An 18071-nucleotide genomic window follows, 5' to 3' on the forward strand; every position below is an offset into this window, starting at 1 on the left:
CAGTAGAAATAACATGCACACTCTTAACTCCACAACTCTCTCCACCAAACACAGAACAGCGACAGGACTGGGAGAGTGCTGGGAAGGTTGCAGGTGTTACCACTGTAAAAATAACATGGTTTACAGGATCCACCCGAGGACGAGCTCTGGGACCGAAACTGGCAGGAACATGGTCCACTGTTGGGCAGTATAGTGCTGTTTCCCAGTATAGCTGACAGCTCCACAGTGCACAGAGCCCACAGTCCCAACATTCAGGCAGGCTGCGCTAAGGCCCTTGCTTTGGCACACGGTGCTCACCAGCTGCTCCGGCCCCAGAAGATTACTGACGCAGTTTTTGCTGAGGTCTATCAACTTCCTCTGGGGCAGAGTCCCACCTTCACACTTGTCCCCAGGGATCTTCCGGTATCTAGGACAACAAAGGGGAGAGGTTCCACAGCTGTCCTGCTTTCTGGAATCCTAAAGGACTACGCTGACATTGGCCATTCAACACCTGCCCAGGCCACTGGAACGCAGCCACCAGCAGGTCATGTCCAACTCTCAACTGTGTCCATCCACTACTCCCATTGATGATCTCTGGGGGCTGATTAGGGCATTACGCACACACGCGCACACATGTACACTACAGACTGAGCTAGAGAGGCCGATAAGGGCGTTACACATGCTACAGGCTGAGCAAGTAAGGTGTGCATTGTTACCCGCTGGTCTGAAGCTGCTCCTGTTTCCCATGCAGACAGAACTCCAGCACCTGGCCCTTGAGGTCCGGCTCCTCCAGGCACTCGGAGCTGTTCTCTGGACGGTAGTATCCGAAGTCACTACAGGAAATCAGCCAGACACTCAGTTAGCAAGGTGTTTAGCACAAACTGGTCTTCACCGGGACCTGACCCGACACCCGTTGGTTTCGGTGCCAGCAATAATGCCCACAAATCTGCTGAGAGCTCCCACACACCTGCCGGATACAGGGCCGGCTTCAGGCATCACATTTACAATGAGAGGGGGGCCACTCTACAGCTCCACAGTTTCAAGCCACCGATTTCTGTGCTCGCATGCCTCTCGACAGTGTCCATCCACTCCTCTCTCTGATGAACTCCGAGAGCTGATTAGGGCGACTCACACTCACGCTCACACTTGAGTTGGGGGGACTGATCAGGGCATTATTAGGGCAGCAAGAGTGCTGCCCCGTTCTGTGGTCCTCATTTGCTGCTGGGTGCCAGTGAATTCAAAGCAGAGGGTACGTTTGCCCAGAGTGCCTAGTCAGAGACTGGGCTCGTACCACTGGAAGTCGTCCAGCGTGCAGGGACAGGGGGTGGGCTGCTTATTGACGACGTAGTCGCGGCCATTCCAGCACACAGAGTCCTTGCGGAGCCGCAGGAACTTCTCCTTGTAGCCCAGCATGCAGCCGTCGTTGGGGTCACTGAGGTCGTCCGAGTGTGCGAGCCACTCCACGTAATCTTTCTCGCCACCTGCAGGGGGCGGACAGATGAGACCATCACAGTCCACCCACACGTTTTTGCGTATAAAGTAAAAAAAAAAAAGTTGTTTTTTTGCAAAAATAATCAAAGAATAAGAGGTATACAGCCAAGTTAGCCATCCTCCAAGTGGCCAAGACACTGCTTGTGAATCACGCAGTTCAAAGACATTCAGATCCAACAACCAGGTGCTGGATGGAGCAAAACTCCTCTGGATCGGATTCTGGGATCCCCAAAATCTTAGGACTGAAAAACGCCAATTTAGAGTGTCCACTTTCTCCCTCTAACCCCACCCCTGGGCCCGGAGGACTCACAGTCCCGTGTCAGCAGGTCGTTGAAGTCAATGGTGATGGAGACCCAGTACTGGCTCAGCAGTGACTCCCGGTAGCCCCAGATGCTGACGTTCATAGAGCGCGCCCCCGGCTCGGACGCCAGGCCAGTGAAGTAGAGAGAGGAGTTGGTGAAGGTGTAGTTGTGCCAGCACTGGCCCTCGTCTGTGGAAAACCTGCAGCATGAACACACACACAGGACGAAACGAGAAATGGATCAGTCCTCTCGTAGAGCGACCCCTCGTCACACTGCAGTTTTAAGGTCTTCCCTGTCAGATCTCGTTCAACAGCACACACCCGTGACAAGGAAGAAAGTACCACACTGTAACTTGAATCAGACAGAGTCACATGCAGATAAAGGGGATGCTCTGCTGACCGCACTTATCTAGGTACACCAGAACACAGAAACCAAAATAAAGAAGGCCAAGCAGTGCTGCAGTTTCATACCCATCTTGCCCACCCCTGCCCAGGCACTGAAACAGGCGATATGTGGAGGCACCTATTACAGTACCAGTATCAGTGCCAGCAGCAGCAACGTCACCGATGCTGATGAATCAGAGCCCGTCTGGGCAGTTAGCAGACCAGACTCACTTTATCGTGTTGATGGGCTGGCTCGTGTGCTCGACAGCCACCAGCAAGCCCCCCGAGTCCAGGATGGCGTAGTGGTGGGGCCCGTTCAGCGCACGGATCCAAGAGTAACCCCCATCGTCGGACACGTACACGTCAGGGCTCATCACCGAGATGGCATCCCCGACGCTCCCTGGAGAGGCGAGAGAGGGGGTGAGCGGCCGAGACAGAGCCGCGTGCAGAACGACAGTCGCAGCAGTGCACACTAATGTACAATAACTCCAGTTCCATTGCTAGCAGGCAAAAATAAGGCTCCATATTAAACCATAAATCAATTATTCAAACATTAATTCTGGATCTAATTGAACCAATTAACTAATTAAGACACGAAGCAGAAGACCGAGTCCCTTGGAGACCCAAGACAAAGCAAGCTTCCTTGAACGCGACTACAGCTGGACAAAGGGTGCCCAGCTAGAGCCGGGGGCAGGGGAACAGTGGCAGATACCATGTGCAATGATCAGCCCCACGGCGTTTGGCTCCGACAGAGGCAGCATGGGAACGTTCAGCTTCTGAGAGATGCTGTAGGAGGCATGGATGTGAAGGCTGCACTGTAAACAGAAAAACACACGAGTAAACCCGTCAAGCTCTACACTCTGTAGACGGACCAGATACCACTCAACGGGCACCCAAGCTTTTTAAACGAAACCCTGTTTATTCCTGGCAGAACGCGACTGGACACTGATGCATCGCATTGCATTCCATATCCCATTCCTGACCTGGGATCTGAGGGGCTGGGCTTTACCTCCACAGTTTCTTAGGAAAATCACTCATATAGAGAAAGGGCACAGGTATAAATAACTTCAAATAATACCCAATCAATTCAACTACTGACTTTCAACCATAACACTAAGCCAGTGCTACTACCACCAAAGGCCTGGAAAGACCCAGCCCTGTAGGTTTTACAGATTAAATCAGAACTAACTCCTCAACTGAAAAAGACAGCAGAACACAAGAGTGAGGTGCTTTAAGCCAGTCATGTCAATCCAGAAGTCTGCTCCTTCACTCCAGGCCCAGGAGTGCATCAGGACCACCCCCCTGCCTCTCCTCCCTCTGCTGTGAGCTGGGGGCAGGACGCCCGGGGCCCTCACCATCTCTCGGTTCTTGGCGGTGGAGTCGCATTCGCTGTTCGCCGGTTTCTGGAGGGGTTTCCACTCCCCGCCCTGATCGAAGGAGATGACTGTCTGCACCGAGCCGTCTGAAACACAACAGGGACGCACACGCGGTCAGGAGTGCTACCAGCACCCCAGGGCAGAATAAAGAGTAATTGATGATCCTCTTGTCAATTAGGGGGGAACCTGGAGACATTTCCTGCCCTTTTCATCTGCACTGGGAGTACCCTACCTCACATACACCTCATTTCCTGTTTACCTCGCATGTTTGGTCCCTCACGCTAACCTTAATGTCTGCCGTCTGGAGCCCAGAGCCTTCAGGTTTTATTCCAAAGCACACATCATCATGCACCAGGAGGCTTTCAATATATTTAACGCTTAAAACGCTGGCAATTTCCAGCTTTAGGAACATTTTACAACAGTGTTGGAAATAACACGTAAAAGCGTGCAGTGACGAAACTGGAACAAAACCTATAGATCACCAGGCTCCTCCTGGTGCGGGTTCGAGAAGCAGTAAGGTATTCTCTGCTCCCTCCGCGGAGCCCTGCCACCTACCCTCGGCCAGCACGCTGGTCATGTAGACTCCCCTCAGCGAGGTGACGTTGGTGAAGTCGGTGTCGCCCCCTGTGGTGGTGTAGAGGTGGCGCTCCAGGGACTTGGAGTAGACGGTGCCGCGGTCGTCGGAGACAAAGACGGTGCCGATGCCCGTGTCTGCGAGCATCAGGATAGGTGGGGGTGGGAGCACAGGTCAAAAATGAAAATGAAAAGCGTCATTTGTACAGCAGCTCAAGTGTGTCCGAATGTTCAGAGAACTCTGTCGCTCTAAATGTGACCTGCTCTCCCAAATTCATGCTCTCTGAAGCATTTTTACTTTATGGGGAAGGCACAAAACTTAGCCAAAGCCAATTTAACACTTTTTGAGTAAACCCAGGATACTGGTAGCCTCAAATCACAGAGATGGAAACCTGATAGGTCTCGTGTCTGGACTGCCTTGGTTTGATGATATATGTAGACTTCAGCAATTCCAGTTCCCAAGCTCTTAGTTTAGAGGGTGTTAACAAATAAATAATACCTCCAGCAGCTCTTCCAGTAAGCAAACCAAGAGCATGCTCAATTTGATTAGATTTTACGGAAACAATGCTCACAGGGGCGTGATCTGAATTTAGCCCTAACCATGTTGCCAAAGGCAACAGAACTTTCCCCAGAGAACTGAGCTGCGCTGCTCCAGCTCATCGGCATGAACACTGAAGCTGATCAGCACAGGCCCCTCTAACCTTTACGGCAGAGACAACCACAGAAAAAAAGAAAAGACAGCCTGACTTTTATTTGACCCTCGAGGCACAGCTGCTCCATATGGCTTTATACCAGCGACAGAGAAAGAATACTGCTCACGAGGAGGTGAACTCTGTGGCTGGTTACTACTAAAATATAAAGAAATGTCACACCCTTTTAAAACAGCAAGATTGCTTCCAATTTCCATTCTTTATCAAGTTACTCTACTGTCACTGCATAACCATCGTTCCAGGATGCAAAACGCTCGCGCCAGTGCTGGAGAATTTCGCACACGAGTTCCTCCCTCACCTCCTGGCTCGTCCACATGCATGAAGACCATGTCGTCGCCGGCAGCCAGGATGGAGTAGAACTGCTCGTGGCTGACGTGGGGCAGCTGGGCCATGTTCCAGCTCTCGCCCCAGTCCGTCGACACGTGGATCATCCTGAGGGTCCCCTGCACAGCAGACACAGCCCGTCAGCGTTCACACATACTGACCACAATGCCAGGGCAGGGGCAGGGGCAAGAGCACCACACAACTGTGCATGTTGTCAATGCACACACCGTGACGTTACACACAACCCAAGCGCAGGAACACTGCACAGCTGCGCACGCTGTCCCCACATGTACAACCACAGCGCATCACAAATCCACACCAGAAGCACAGCAGAACAGCCGTCTGCACTCCGAATCCGGCACCAGAGTGTCAGGACACCAACAGGGCCGGGTCACAGTGTCCCCAACGAGCTGCCCAAGGAGGGAGTGGTCATCCCACCTTTCCGGTCATGACCGAAGCGAAGACGAAGCGGCCCCCCAGGCCGAACGAGTAGATCTTGGTGCCGATGGTCTTGAAGGTCCTCCCGAAATCCATTGTCTTCTTCAGCTCCAGTGAGCCCCGGTCAACTGGCAATACAAAGGCCATACGGCAGATCTTTAGTTTGTCTCATAAACTGTAAAGTTTAAAATCTTTAGCTTTTGTATAAAATCATCTTAAAACAAAATAGGCAGTTGGTCTGTGAATGGATGGCAGCAGTTACAGTGACAAATTGTACGGTAGTTTATCCTTGCTCATCCAATATTCAACACAATAAATCACGAACAGGAGGCAGGATGTGAGGGAAGACAGGCTGCTGCTGTGTGAGCAGGCCCTGGTGTCTCTCACGGTTGTCGTGGCGACATGACTCACAGCAGGATCCATTGGGGCTGGTGGTGAAGAAGATGTTGTTCTCTGGACCCCTGGAACCAGAGAGACAGAGGTCACAGAGAGGTTGTGCCACAGCTCTCCAGCGCTTAACATTCATCCATACCTCTCTAATGGCATTGTACAACACTTTTGGAAGCAGAATCAGGACAAAGCTGCAGTTAACCAGACTCACTACGATTCCGGAAGTAGATTTTACACAACAAAGTTGCCAACTCGGCAGAAAAAAAATTATTCCCCCCCCCCATCACCTATTATGCTAATCCAGGCTAGGAATTTGATTTTTACCTCCCGATACTGTGATCAAGGATTTACATGTCTAGATCAGTCAAGTAGGCACATTTCAAAAAGCAGGGAAGGCGAAACCTGCGGTGCATGAGAACTACAACCTCCCGCGGATCCCTGAAGGTCAGACAGACCGCACTCCCGCACTGCAGCAGCTGTGAAGACACACTTGCTCAGCGAGGACTTCCCCGCTTGTCCCCACATCCTCGGTTATTCCAGAATGGAAAAACACCGCCAGGCTGCTTCTCGCGGCTTTCGGGAAAAACCATGAAAAGCGGATGCAGCAGCTGGGACAGTGCCCTCTGCTCAAAACCGGGGCCGGGCCGGTGGGCTCTTTACCATTTCACCAGGCAGACGGTCCCGTGAACGTTCCTCCAGGTCTCCCCGAAGTCTTCGGAAAGCCACAGCTCATTCTGGAAAGCAAAGCGAGAACAGCTGGGTGAGGCGGGGCGCCAGGGAACCCCGCTGGGCCTGCTGCGCTCGCCCCCACATGGCACTGCCCCTCACCTTGATGCTGATGACCAGCAGCACGCTGGCGTTCCAGGGGTTGTAGGAGATCTGCGTCAGTGGGAGGAACGGCACGTCTGTGCGGGAGAACTTGTTCCCGAAATCCACTGAGCGGAAAATCCTGGATCCTTTGCTTCCCGATACTTCTCCTGTGAGAATGACCTGGAGGGGAGCAGAAACAGACAAGACAAGAGTGTTACAATATAGCTGCTGAGGAATTATGAATCTTCCATCCCTCCATTTTCTAACTGCTTCATCCAAATCAGGGTCAAAGGAGAGCCAGAGCTTGTCCCAGCAAGTCAGGGTACACTCTGGACAGGACGCCACTACTAGTATGTCTTTGGATGGTGGGAGGAAACTGGAGCACCCGAGGAAACCCACAAGAAAACGGGGAGAACATACAAACTCCACACAGATAGCACCCCAGATCCAGAGCTGAAGCCAGGGCCCCAGTGCTGCGAGGCAGCAATGCTCATCACTGCGCCATCATGCTAATAAATATTATATTTGATTACCATAATATAAATCATAGAAGTGATCCAATCCACCTAAAATATTGAAAAAGACCTGAAAGCAGTAGCAGACCAGGCCTTTTCTTCACTATTCTCTCCTGTGGGTAAGACGGTTGATGTATGTAACCTCATCAGAAACCTGCTTGTTGAGGCAGATACCTCTGGTGCATGACTGAAAGTAACAGCAGACCTGTTTAATGAGTTTTATTTCACTCAAGGCTCTCAGTTTCACTAATGATGACAGTAATAACAGTCTTGTCAGTAACAGTAACAAAAGAACCTGTAATAGAGGCAGCGACAGTCATAATCATTTTAAAACAAAGTTTAATCGTGCATAATCCACATCAAACATGTCTGACTCAAATGTCACTCCAAAACCACAGAACCACCCCCCCACACACACACAGGCCTCAACCAACCTTCCCAGAGTTCTCTGGGCCAATGGCGATGCCGAACTCAGTTCGGATGAAGGTATTGTTAATGAGTCCCGTCACATCCTGAAACGTCTTCCCATAATTCTCACTAAAACCCACAAAAAAAGAGAGGCATGTCATCGCGGAGAGCGGCCATACCGAAGAGGAAAAAAAAAAAGATTCCTTTGGTTCACATGTTACTAGGTTTTAACATTAACATGTTAAACAGGTAAGGGGGAAATGTTTCATGAGGGTCTGGAGATAAATATACAGAGAGGGAGAGATCTATTCAGTCAGGGCTAGGAGTACAGTGACAATACCACACTGCACCTAAGAAGGATAAGTAATGGGCTTTCATTCATGGTTAAAAAATATCCAGCATTGCATGTAGGCTTACATTTGTACTGAATACCCCGGGGGAATTCAGACAAAGGTAAAGATAGAAAGGGAGTGTTGCGGTCTCTGAGAACGGCATCATGTAGTCCTTGCACAGCCTTGTTTATAATTAGCAGTAATTGAGGATAATGACATCTTCTCTTGCCAGACAGATGCAGGCTGGGTGAGAAACTGTGGCTCCATAACCACCCCCTGCTTTGTCATTACACCACACAGTTAACAGCACCTTTTCATTCACTGTGCTTTACTGTAGCCCACTGCAGTAAACCTCCACAAGGGCTCTGATCATCTCGATCAGACTGTGAGAAAAGGGCTTCATAATTATGAACAGACACTCCTACAACAAAACTGGCTCGAGCTGCGAGCCCCCAGCCCCCAAGTCACAGACTCATCTCTAGCTCTCTGGCTCCTGCAGGTGGATAAAGCTATTCCCATACAGAATCTCCTATAGGAATCCAAGGTCTGCAGATCCTTCGTCAGTTGTGTCATGTGCTTCTGCTGAAAAACCTACTGTATCCAGAAGTGAGCTGTATAAGAAAAATATTCTCTACAAGGCCTGTAGTGGGACTAATAATGTTGTGTCTGTTTCTGGTATGGATCATCGTCTACAGTTTCCCCTCAAAATTCAGCAATCAGTTCTGGATGCTGTGCCAGTGGGCCTGCTGGAGGCTTGCTATCCAGGGGTATGCTTTTCCAGGGAGGGGATGGAGCTTCTCGCTCCGACCACATGGATGGGCAACACTCACCTCCTGTACAACTTCGACTGGCCGAACCTCACTAGGAAGAAGGGCACCTGGAAAGTGGTCAGCGCCAACACCACCTAGACATACCGGGACAGGGAGAGGAGAAAAAGGTGAAATCAAATCGAGTGGCAGGATATCGTACCCTTGCAACACACCAGCTGAGAAGTGCTGGAGTGATGTTGGGAGACAGAGGCCATGTCAAGACGGCAGAAAGACAGGAAGATGGTCTGGACATCAGAGATCCCGGCGTCAGACAATGCTCTTCAGGACTGGAGCTCTGTTTCAATGCTCCACACAGCTCCAGAAATCCAGCTAAAGTAATTGCTGTAGAAAGAAAAATGCACCTGTACTACTTACAGTCCAGTGCTGGCTAGGCCCAGCCCTGATGAGATCGGGCTACAAGGTGCCAATCCTGCAGTAGAATGTACATCTACAGCCCGCAATTAAGAAGTGTTTCAATTCAATGTTAAAGACCTGTGCTTATTGATTTATTGCCCAGTTGTCCACTGAAACACACTGGCCTATCCCTGCGGCACCCAGCCTGGCCTGACTGGTCTCACACCATGTTCACTGAAAATAAAGGGGAGGACAGGAGGAAGTACTCACCCCAGTGCCGTCCCCCACCCAGGCCAGGGACACGGAGCCGCTCAGGTCATTGAAGATGTACTGTGAAGAGAAAACACAGTTACGACCAGCATGAAAACTCCAGGCTCCTCCTTAAAACCAAGGCCCAGTGTCTCTTCATGCAAAACTGCACAGCTCGGCATGGAGACTGGAGCACTCCTTATCTAACGGTTCATTCTGTTTCTTTTTATCAAGTTTCTCTTATTTTTTGGAGGTAAAACAAACACAGAAAATCCACACGCTGTGACCTCTTTTTGCTTTCAAGTGATATCAAGGTGAGGGGTCTCCACCATTGCCACACTTTGGAGCTACGCCAGGCTTTTTTTAGCTCTTCCGCAGCTCCCTGGCACATTCTGATAGCACAAAGAGTTTTAAGTCTCCTGGACTTACAGTCCAGAGAGGAAAGGGGGTTTAGAAGATACCGCATTTCTCCAGCTTGCAGGAAGGAGCTGCTGATCTCCTTGCTGACAGAATCTATTATTAAACCGCTGGGGTTCGCTTGCAGGATGGCAGGTGGAGGAATCCGGCCCCTGCTGGTGTGCGAAGGGTATAATTACCAGCAGCAATGAGGTCAGCTCTGCAAAACAGCCAGCTATGTCAAGACATACCTCGGGCTCAAACCACCGATTCCGAGCATCGGCCTGTCGTACGTCTACAGCAGGCTCGCAATACAGTACCAAAACATAACACCCCGATGTTTTTCACAAACTTATCATTGAGAGTGATGAAAGTTAAAGGGCAATCCGATTCCCCGACTGTTGTGGAGACCTGGCACGGCACACTGGCACAGGGCTGATCTTTTACCGAGCGATAATGGGGTGCGCAGAGGCTGTGACAGTAAGGAAAAACCCTCCTTCGCTGGCATGTGGCTCATTCCAGCCTATGCAAAGGGCTGCTGGAACAGGTATTGCTTCACAGACCTGGAAACACTCGTCTGTGACTCCAGTCCACACCCCTGGTTCAAACGGGGGGGGCGGGGGGGTGAACAGTGCATGGCTGCTTGCTCTCTGCCCTGTCTGTAACATGCATTTACCTCTCACTCTCCAAACACAACGCCCACTTCTCTTCCCAGACAAACGGAGGCTCCAGCGAATGGCGAACTAGAGCGCACTTATCACAGCCTCTCCCACACATCACATGAGCATCACAACCCGAGGGCCTCCGCCGCTTCTCACAGCCTCCCTGTCTCAGCCCAGCCCAGGGCAACCTGGCAGGGGGACAGCAGGAGTCAGCGCTCTCAGCCATGAGAAGTAACGAACACCAAGAGCAATAGGAGCATTTTTACAAAAATAGAGGGATAGCTCATGTTTTTCCTTTCCAATGAAATTCACTCTTTTTTCCTCCCCAAACTCCTGCATTTCAGATTTTCCTCCATTTTCACACAGTGACGTGTTGTAAGGTTACGGCTCTGGCTTTGAATCGGAATCCGTAGACTGTGGGGAAAAGCATCCTGAATGGGAATCCTGGGAACACAGGGCACAGGGCAGGGGGTGGCCTGGGCCTGTGCAGGTGATCTCTCTGCAGACGCTGGAGGGCATGACCCAAACTCGTCAGCCCACAGAAACCCAGGCCTCACATGGAGCATAGAGAGGAGGCGCAGAAGGACTGCAGCTCCAGGAGGAAATCTATAAGGCTTTCAAATCCATCACCTCCTTAACGCCTCTTTTCTGGCTCTGCCCTTCCTCCATCTCCGAGCGCCCAGCGTGCCCACATAAAGAGCAACACCTGCTCCTTGGCATTGCGCAGCTCCACGGGAGAGAAATCCCAGCTGGAGAAGACCCAGCAGTCTCCTTTCCCTGCAAGAACACTCCGCTCCAGCGATCCCCACCAGCCCCACAAAGTGGACGAGGCCAAACTGGGGCGATTCAATGCAGAAAAGCCAAAGCAGTGAGTGGAGCTCCAGAATCTGCTAGCGTAGCACCCTTGACTGCAACAAAGCGCTGTTTGGAGACCTGTTCTCATTTACAATATCTTTCGGTCTTCTAAACTCACTGAACACTTGCTCATACCTGCAAACCAAGAAGCAAGAATCCTAATCAAGAGAAGGTTTAAACCGTTTCCTTCTTCAGATTAGACGGTAGGGCTCCCCTCCTACCTCCAATCCCGCCCCAGTCTGTTCGGGCCCCCCTCCACCTTACTGCCAGCGCCAGGTCCTGCTGGCAGGGCCACTCACCAGGTCCGCGTGAAGTGGCAGAGGGAGGCCTGTCGGGACCGAGAACAGAGCAGCTCTGTGTCTCGGCCCGCACACACACACACACACGGGGCATGCAGTCACGCCAGCAGCCAGATTACCTAATGGCCCGGAGGCGCGCCAAGCCTTCTGCTGCAGCGTGCCAAGGCAGGGCAGTCCCCAGGCTGAGCCTCTGGAGCACAGCGGCGATGCAAAGCCATCCTTGGGCTTTCCTCTCCACCTCCCGGAACACACCAAGGCCCACAGGCCGGAGCAGACGAACCTCCCCGGCCCTTTCTCAACACTGAGGAGGGAAACCGGGGAGGCCCTGATCAACAAAAGATGATGAGCTTAAAAATAGCCTTAAAACTGTTCAAGCCCAGTGTTGAAATATCACACCGACCCACAGCCAGGATGGGCCAGGCACTTGTGTTTTGAGTGGCTGAGCTCAGGGTGCTGCTCTGCAGCAGCACATAAGAAGAGATAAAAGCAGACACAGGTTCAGGCTAGGAGTGGGCAGTACTACCAGTATAGACTGTATACCGGTAGAAATATGTGCCACGATATGGATGTGGCAATACCGTTTCTACCGGTAGAGAACGGATTTTGATGTTCACACAGATTGCGCCGCCAGAATCGTCGCAAAACGGGGTTTGGAAATTGTTACTATTGACCCGTCATAGTTTCAAATTCAGCCTAATTTTTAGCTCCCATTATATAATTCTGAAAATGTTCACCTTGCTGATATTTGGAAATCGGATTGGTTCAGAATTATTGATCTTCGGTGGTTCAGACGTCCGGTATATGACGCATCCAAGGTCAATGCGGCCAATAAAAACACGCGGGCGTCCTCTTCCCTGTTCCGTGAAAAACGGGCGCACGTGTTCGGCGTACCCGTCTGCAAACACAAACACGCCGAGAAATGCGGCGTGAGCGAGACGGGAACCAGCGACAAAATTGTTGAAAAGAAGTGGTTCGGATTTTAAAATTCGGACCACGAACAGAAAACGGTTATCTACATCGGTTGACGATTTTAGCCAGAGGCGGTAATACAAGCAACCTCTTCCATCACCTAGAGACGAAACGTGTATGCAAGTGAGGAAAGTACCGAGAATGCGCTCCGAATCAAGCGGTTCTAGTGTTGGTGTGAAAAGAAAAGCCGCAACACAGACAGTGCAGCCCGAGTCATTAACTAGTCGGTGTCCTCATGACAAGAAACGCCAGCGGTGGAAGGACATTACAAACTACTTCAGTTCAATGTGAAATTTCAAAAATACTAAAGGAACAACACAGTAGCTAACCAACAGTTAATAACCTAATAGTTAACTCCAGGCAATAAAAACTTACTATCCAAGACTTGTTTTCCCTTTAAAGCATGTTCTATTTAAATTATGAGAAAAGATTTGTTACAGTCCAAAATCAAAATTATACCGTGATATAAATTTTAGGCCGTATCGCCCAGCCCCTGAAACACTGCACTAAACCAGCAATGGTTATCTAGATTATTGGAAGAACAAAAAGTGAGATCAATGGGTTTGGGAGCGAGTATCAAGTGTCTCCATGTCAACTGCACTCCCATCACCACTAGAGAAACGGACAGCGGGTCAGTAAAGACACAGAAGAGAAGAATCGGATCCGATTGCTGCAATGTGATCAAAAGAGCTGACATCTTCAAAAGCCCTCGTCCTGGGGACTCCCACAGAGAGCTCAGGAGGGCCAAGGAGCCCCAATGACACGCAGGTGTAGAGTACGCGGACGCAGTCGGGACAAGTCTGAGCCCTTGCAGGTGAGCAGCACTACTCTGAAGACAAAACAGGTGATGCACGCTCCACCAACACGTTACTTCCAAGTCAAAAACAAAGAAGAGAGACTCATGAGCTCAGTCTTGAGATAAGAGAGCTTTTCACAACAGGGTGCCAGGAAAACATCTGAACCCAGCCCAGCCCTGCCCCGATTGCTGGGAAACCTGCTGGACTGAAGTAAGAAGTGCCAACTTGAGCTCAATACGCATCAACAAACATTTTCTGGTAAAGGAAGAACTAGAACAATATAAAACATAAGATTTCTCTTTGACCTCATTGCCAAACCACAAAACGTCAAAGCTCAAAGGTTCCAGGAAGATCACAGCGGCGAGTGAGCTTTCGCTCCACGTCTCTGAAAGAAGTCTAGGTATGGGAAAAATAGATTTTCCTCCTTGTCTAATTTCCTAAGCATAGGAAAATGTTCTATATAATTTTCAAATAAACAGAGCTACCAGGTGAATAAAAAATGAAATATTTCTACCCCAATGAGTGCAAAAAAAAAAAAGACAGTTCAACTGTCCTGTAGAGGAGTCAGAAGGGAAGCTATCGGACTTAAACAGATAAGGACAGGCAAGCCATGAATTGAACAGTATCCTGGAAACATGCAAATACCTGCCAGATAATCTTATCAGCCACTGACAACCAGGGGAGATAAAATACAACATGTCAGGTTTTAGTTCGTTTCTGCCAAACAACTCACAGAAGGCAGTCAGCAGGACTGAAGGAGAGGTGCAGATAGCAAGAGCTGTGTAAGAAGGAGAAAGAGACAAAAAGCACCTTCCAAAACCCAGCCGCATGAGTTTTGTTACAGCAGCAAAGGCAAAAGCAACAAATCTGAAACTTTAAGTCATTCCAGAAACCACACGGTCTTGGCCAAGAACTTCCCAGCTCCAGCAGAGGCGATTTTCAAAGCAGCACACAGTAACAGGAACCTGAGAACTGAAGAGCATTTCAAAACACTCTTTGAAGGAGTGCGACTTTCTGTTTACACACAATGGCAGAAAAAAAACTGTGATCTGTACTAACTGGCCTTATATCAACTCCACATGGAAGCGTGTTTTCATACAAACTTGTCTGTAATTTTCTTTTTGTCTGTATTGTTTCAAAGCCGCAAGGAAAAAAGTTGATGTACATTTGTCTCTCTTCCAAAGGGGAAAAAAGTGTAAACCACAAATACATCTGATTTTTTCTTCTGTAATACTTAGAGTAAATCCAAGTAACAACTGCCACCTTTCCAAGGCAGAAGGCCCGGCTGCCCAACTACTTTAAAACAGGGCACGTCTTCCGATCACCCAGACAGCAGGAGAGGAGAGCAGCCGAGCGCCCAGAGCTCCACCCTGCCTCTTCTGGATTCACGGAGTGCAGACGTGAGGAATCCGGCGCTGCATCCCGAATCTCTGCAGGCAGCAATGGGGATGGAACAGGTGTCTGGGTTTACCAGCTTCGCGACGCCCATGCCTTCTGGCACCCCCATTCCCAGCTGGAGCAGAATGCTTCCGTGGGAATCCCTCCAGCACAGCCAACACACGTTCCATTTCCGGGAAGAATACAGTATTCCGTTTCCGCAGGGCCATTTTCAGCTGTAGCCTGAGTTTCAACTGCTAATTCAAGGGGTTTGACGACACTGGTGTTAATGGTGCTAACTAAAGTTTAGAGTGAAACTCACCTTAACCACCAGGCCACTACGAAAAGTCATCCATGGAGACGACTGATGCCAGTATTTGAAATCCTGAAAGGTACTGGCAAACAGAATGTAATGGACTGTTCCTGGACCAGCAGCAAAGCCTGAACAAGCTGGGAAATTCAATAGGAAGCGCAACAAGAAGAAGAGGCACTGTTTTAAACAAAGAACACAGGATATACTATACTATAAACAACAGGAGGCCAGTCCTGATCTTAATGCAATTCCTCTTCATCCCCCCCTAAGTCTGTGCTTCAAGGTCAGTGCAGAAGAAGTTTGCATTCACCTCTTTGTGGTCTGCAGCCATCTAGAGCCGAACACTTAGGCCATGTTATTAAACCAAATACCCAGCTAGATAAGACTTTTGTACTGGTTAGGCACTCAAAACCAAACCAGCTTGATGCCCCAGAAGTTCTCATTTGACTCCTTTTCTGAGATGTGTTCTTATTCCAAATATGCACATTTCTTCTGCTTGATTTTCTCATTTGTGGGTGTGGACTGTTACTCTGAGCTGGCATTCGTTTTGAATCTTGCTCGCCCTCACCCAGCAGCTGGGTCAATAATTGCTATTTATTCACAGCACGCCTCTCGAGCTTCCATTTTACAGTGCTGTAATCAGTTAGGGCTGCCGTGACCGAGCTTCCCCCTAACTTTCCAAGGGGAACGACAACCAGAGAACCTTTATGAATAAAGAACAGGTTAAAGTAATAGGAGATCGCAAAAAAAAACAAATACACAGGAAGAAAATCAAAATAGTTTCCTAGGCCAAACAATTTTTTCCACAAAACCTCTATGCACTTCACAGACACAGAGTTCCTGTTTGGACCCTCCTGTTTCTACTACTTAGCTCCAGAAAGGCTGCAGCAAATGAACAGCACCGAAGAAAACAGAAAGGGCAGAATTTAACACCTTCTTCTTCAGTGCTCAGTCATCCTTCCTAGGGGTGTATATACCTGTGTATCCTCCAGGGTCAGGGCAGGTCACCCCCAGAGAGTTGTGACAAGAGACCACAATGATGATCTCTTTCCGACTCTAACGAGGTTGCTTGTGCAACTCAAATCCAGACAAGACGCACGTCGTTCAGGTCCATCGGAAATGCATGTCTCTACTCTCTGTGGAGCTTTGCTTTTCTCTGGCATGTAATGAATGCACTTGAAACGAGAACTGCTTCCTCCTTTTGATCTCCCTGGAACTGGCTGAACTAAAGGCTCTCTCGGAAACGGCAGGGATTTCTAGGAGTCGATTCTCAAAGTAGCCTCAGCGATCCTCTTGGCACCAAAACCAGGACTTCTCTTCCTGACTTCAGAACAGTTTCCCAGATTCCAAACTTCCTTTTTGGATTGTGGCAGTGTGTTCCCTTACCTGGCCTGCAGGCTGACAGTCAAGAAGGGAGAGATGGTCGCTTAATGCAATCTGTGCAACCTCTGCTGCGCAATGCATAATTTTCTTTAGCGTTTGTATGACAGTGAATGTCCTGTCCCCAAATGCCTTCCAAACCCTTCGGTTTGCTCTCCATATGTCACTTCCTGTAGAACAGGCTGTCCGTATTCTGGTCGCTGTGCTTCCCTGCACAATTAGGTGTTTGCTGTCTAGCTTTGACAACTCCCTCCTCCCTCTCTGACACCTGCTAACTAAGCAATCTGCCACCATCACCTGATTTTTCCTTCAACAGAAAGCCTGTGGGGTTAACAAGTCTGTTGCAGATACTTCTAATCCTGGTTCAGATGCAGGACGGAAGCTCTCCAAATCAACTGTCTTCTGTCTAGGCATGTCTGCAAATGTTTGGAAAACAGTGCCAGTTAAATAACTTCTGGACCCTGACATGTAGGTAAAAATCTAAAGTGGTGAATCTGACCCCTTTAAATCTCTGCACCGACTCCAGGTTTGTTTGGGTTCTTTCACTGTCAGCAGAAACAGCTGATGCCCTGTGTCACTGACACACATTCCTGAGCTCCTACCACCCAGTCTTCCTCCAGTCAACTTCTGGTGTATTCCTGTCACCAGAGCCTGTAACCATGTGACTGCTGCTCTCCGCTGTGGGTGTGTCAGCCCTGACAGGGCAGAATGAGAACCAGTCTGTCCAGATCATAGTCGCAACACAGGCCTACTTCCCAGCTCCAACATAATTCCAGTCCAGCGACAGACAGCCAGCACATTACAGGCACCTATCTGGGATCCGGTTCCGACACAGCGAGCGGTGACTCTCTATGGAGAAACTTTTGCAGACAGACATATCCACACGCAGATTTATACTAACCCAACAAAAGGTTCACTGAAACTGCTAGTTCTGAGTTACTGACTCCTAAATGTAAACTCCATACTCCCTATTTTTTTCCATTCGTTCATGACTACGTGGATTAATTTGATCAAACAGGCAGTTTTCTTGTGCCGCAGTGCACTACAAGAAAGTTTAGTTGGATAAAAAAAAAAATCCACACAGCAGGACTGCCGTTTCAGAGCACCCTAACTGTGTTACAAAGAAAACAGTGTGGCAGATGTTCTCTTCACGCTTATGAAGAAAATGCGCAGACAGCTTCTGTTAATTACAGCTGTCTTCCTCCTGTTCCACTGAAGCTGCAGAGCGACAGGACCACGGCTGTGCTAGTCTGCACCAGATGATTACATGACCCCTGACAGATCTTCCACGTTGATGAGACTTGGTGTCCTGACAATGATTACAGCTTTGGGATAACACCTGGAAACACTTATTTCGGACTATGTCGGGGTCCCTAATCTGGGGGTGGATTTGATTCAGCTCCTCACTGCCAAACACTGGCTGTAGTCCATCTATGAAACCAGATTCAAACCTTCTTAACGCAGTGCTGTAGAACACTTTCAGCTCACACTTTGCATCTTTAGCATGACCGGTAATACAACAGAAGTCACTTTGTTTGAAGTAGGTTAAAAAACACCAAAAATGCAGCACTGCAGTACAT

General features: G+C 49.4%; 1 protein-coding gene across 1 annotated transcript in view; it reads right to left on the reverse strand.

The window, feature by feature from the left end:
- LOC102693542 (sortilin) overlaps nucleotides 1–18071 on the reverse strand; it is a 30979-nt gene that overhangs the window by 8403 nt on the left and 4505 nt on the right. The window contains exons 2-17 of the mRNA XM_015342550.2: nucleotides 9465–9524; nucleotides 8862–8935; nucleotides 7726–7828; nucleotides 6795–6956; nucleotides 6627–6700; nucleotides 5988–6037; nucleotides 5577–5704; nucleotides 5113–5257; nucleotides 4087–4242; nucleotides 3511–3617; nucleotides 2868–2970; nucleotides 2387–2555; nucleotides 1781–1971; nucleotides 1271–1460; nucleotides 696–812; nucleotides 298–406 (exon numbers count right to left, since the gene is read on the reverse strand). Of these exons, the coding sequence (XP_015198036.2) occupies nucleotides 298–406; nucleotides 696–812; nucleotides 1271–1460; nucleotides 1781–1971; nucleotides 2387–2555; nucleotides 2868–2970; nucleotides 3511–3617; nucleotides 4087–4242; nucleotides 5113–5257; nucleotides 5577–5704; nucleotides 5988–6037; nucleotides 6627–6700; nucleotides 6795–6956; nucleotides 7726–7828; nucleotides 8862–8935; nucleotides 9465–9524 (1938 nt within the window). The remainder of the gene's footprint in view (nucleotides 1–297; nucleotides 407–695; nucleotides 813–1270; nucleotides 1461–1780; nucleotides 1972–2386; nucleotides 2556–2867; nucleotides 2971–3510; nucleotides 3618–4086; nucleotides 4243–5112; nucleotides 5258–5576; nucleotides 5705–5987; nucleotides 6038–6626; nucleotides 6701–6794; nucleotides 6957–7725; nucleotides 7829–8861; nucleotides 8936–9464; nucleotides 9525–18071) is intronic.

This window comes from Lepisosteus oculatus, chromosome 5 (genome assembly GCF_040954835.1).
Source record: "Lepisosteus oculatus isolate fLepOcu1 chromosome 5, fLepOcu1.hap2, whole genome shotgun sequence".
Taxonomy (NCBI): Eukaryota; Metazoa; Chordata; class Actinopteri; order Semionotiformes; family Lepisosteidae; genus Lepisosteus; species Lepisosteus oculatus.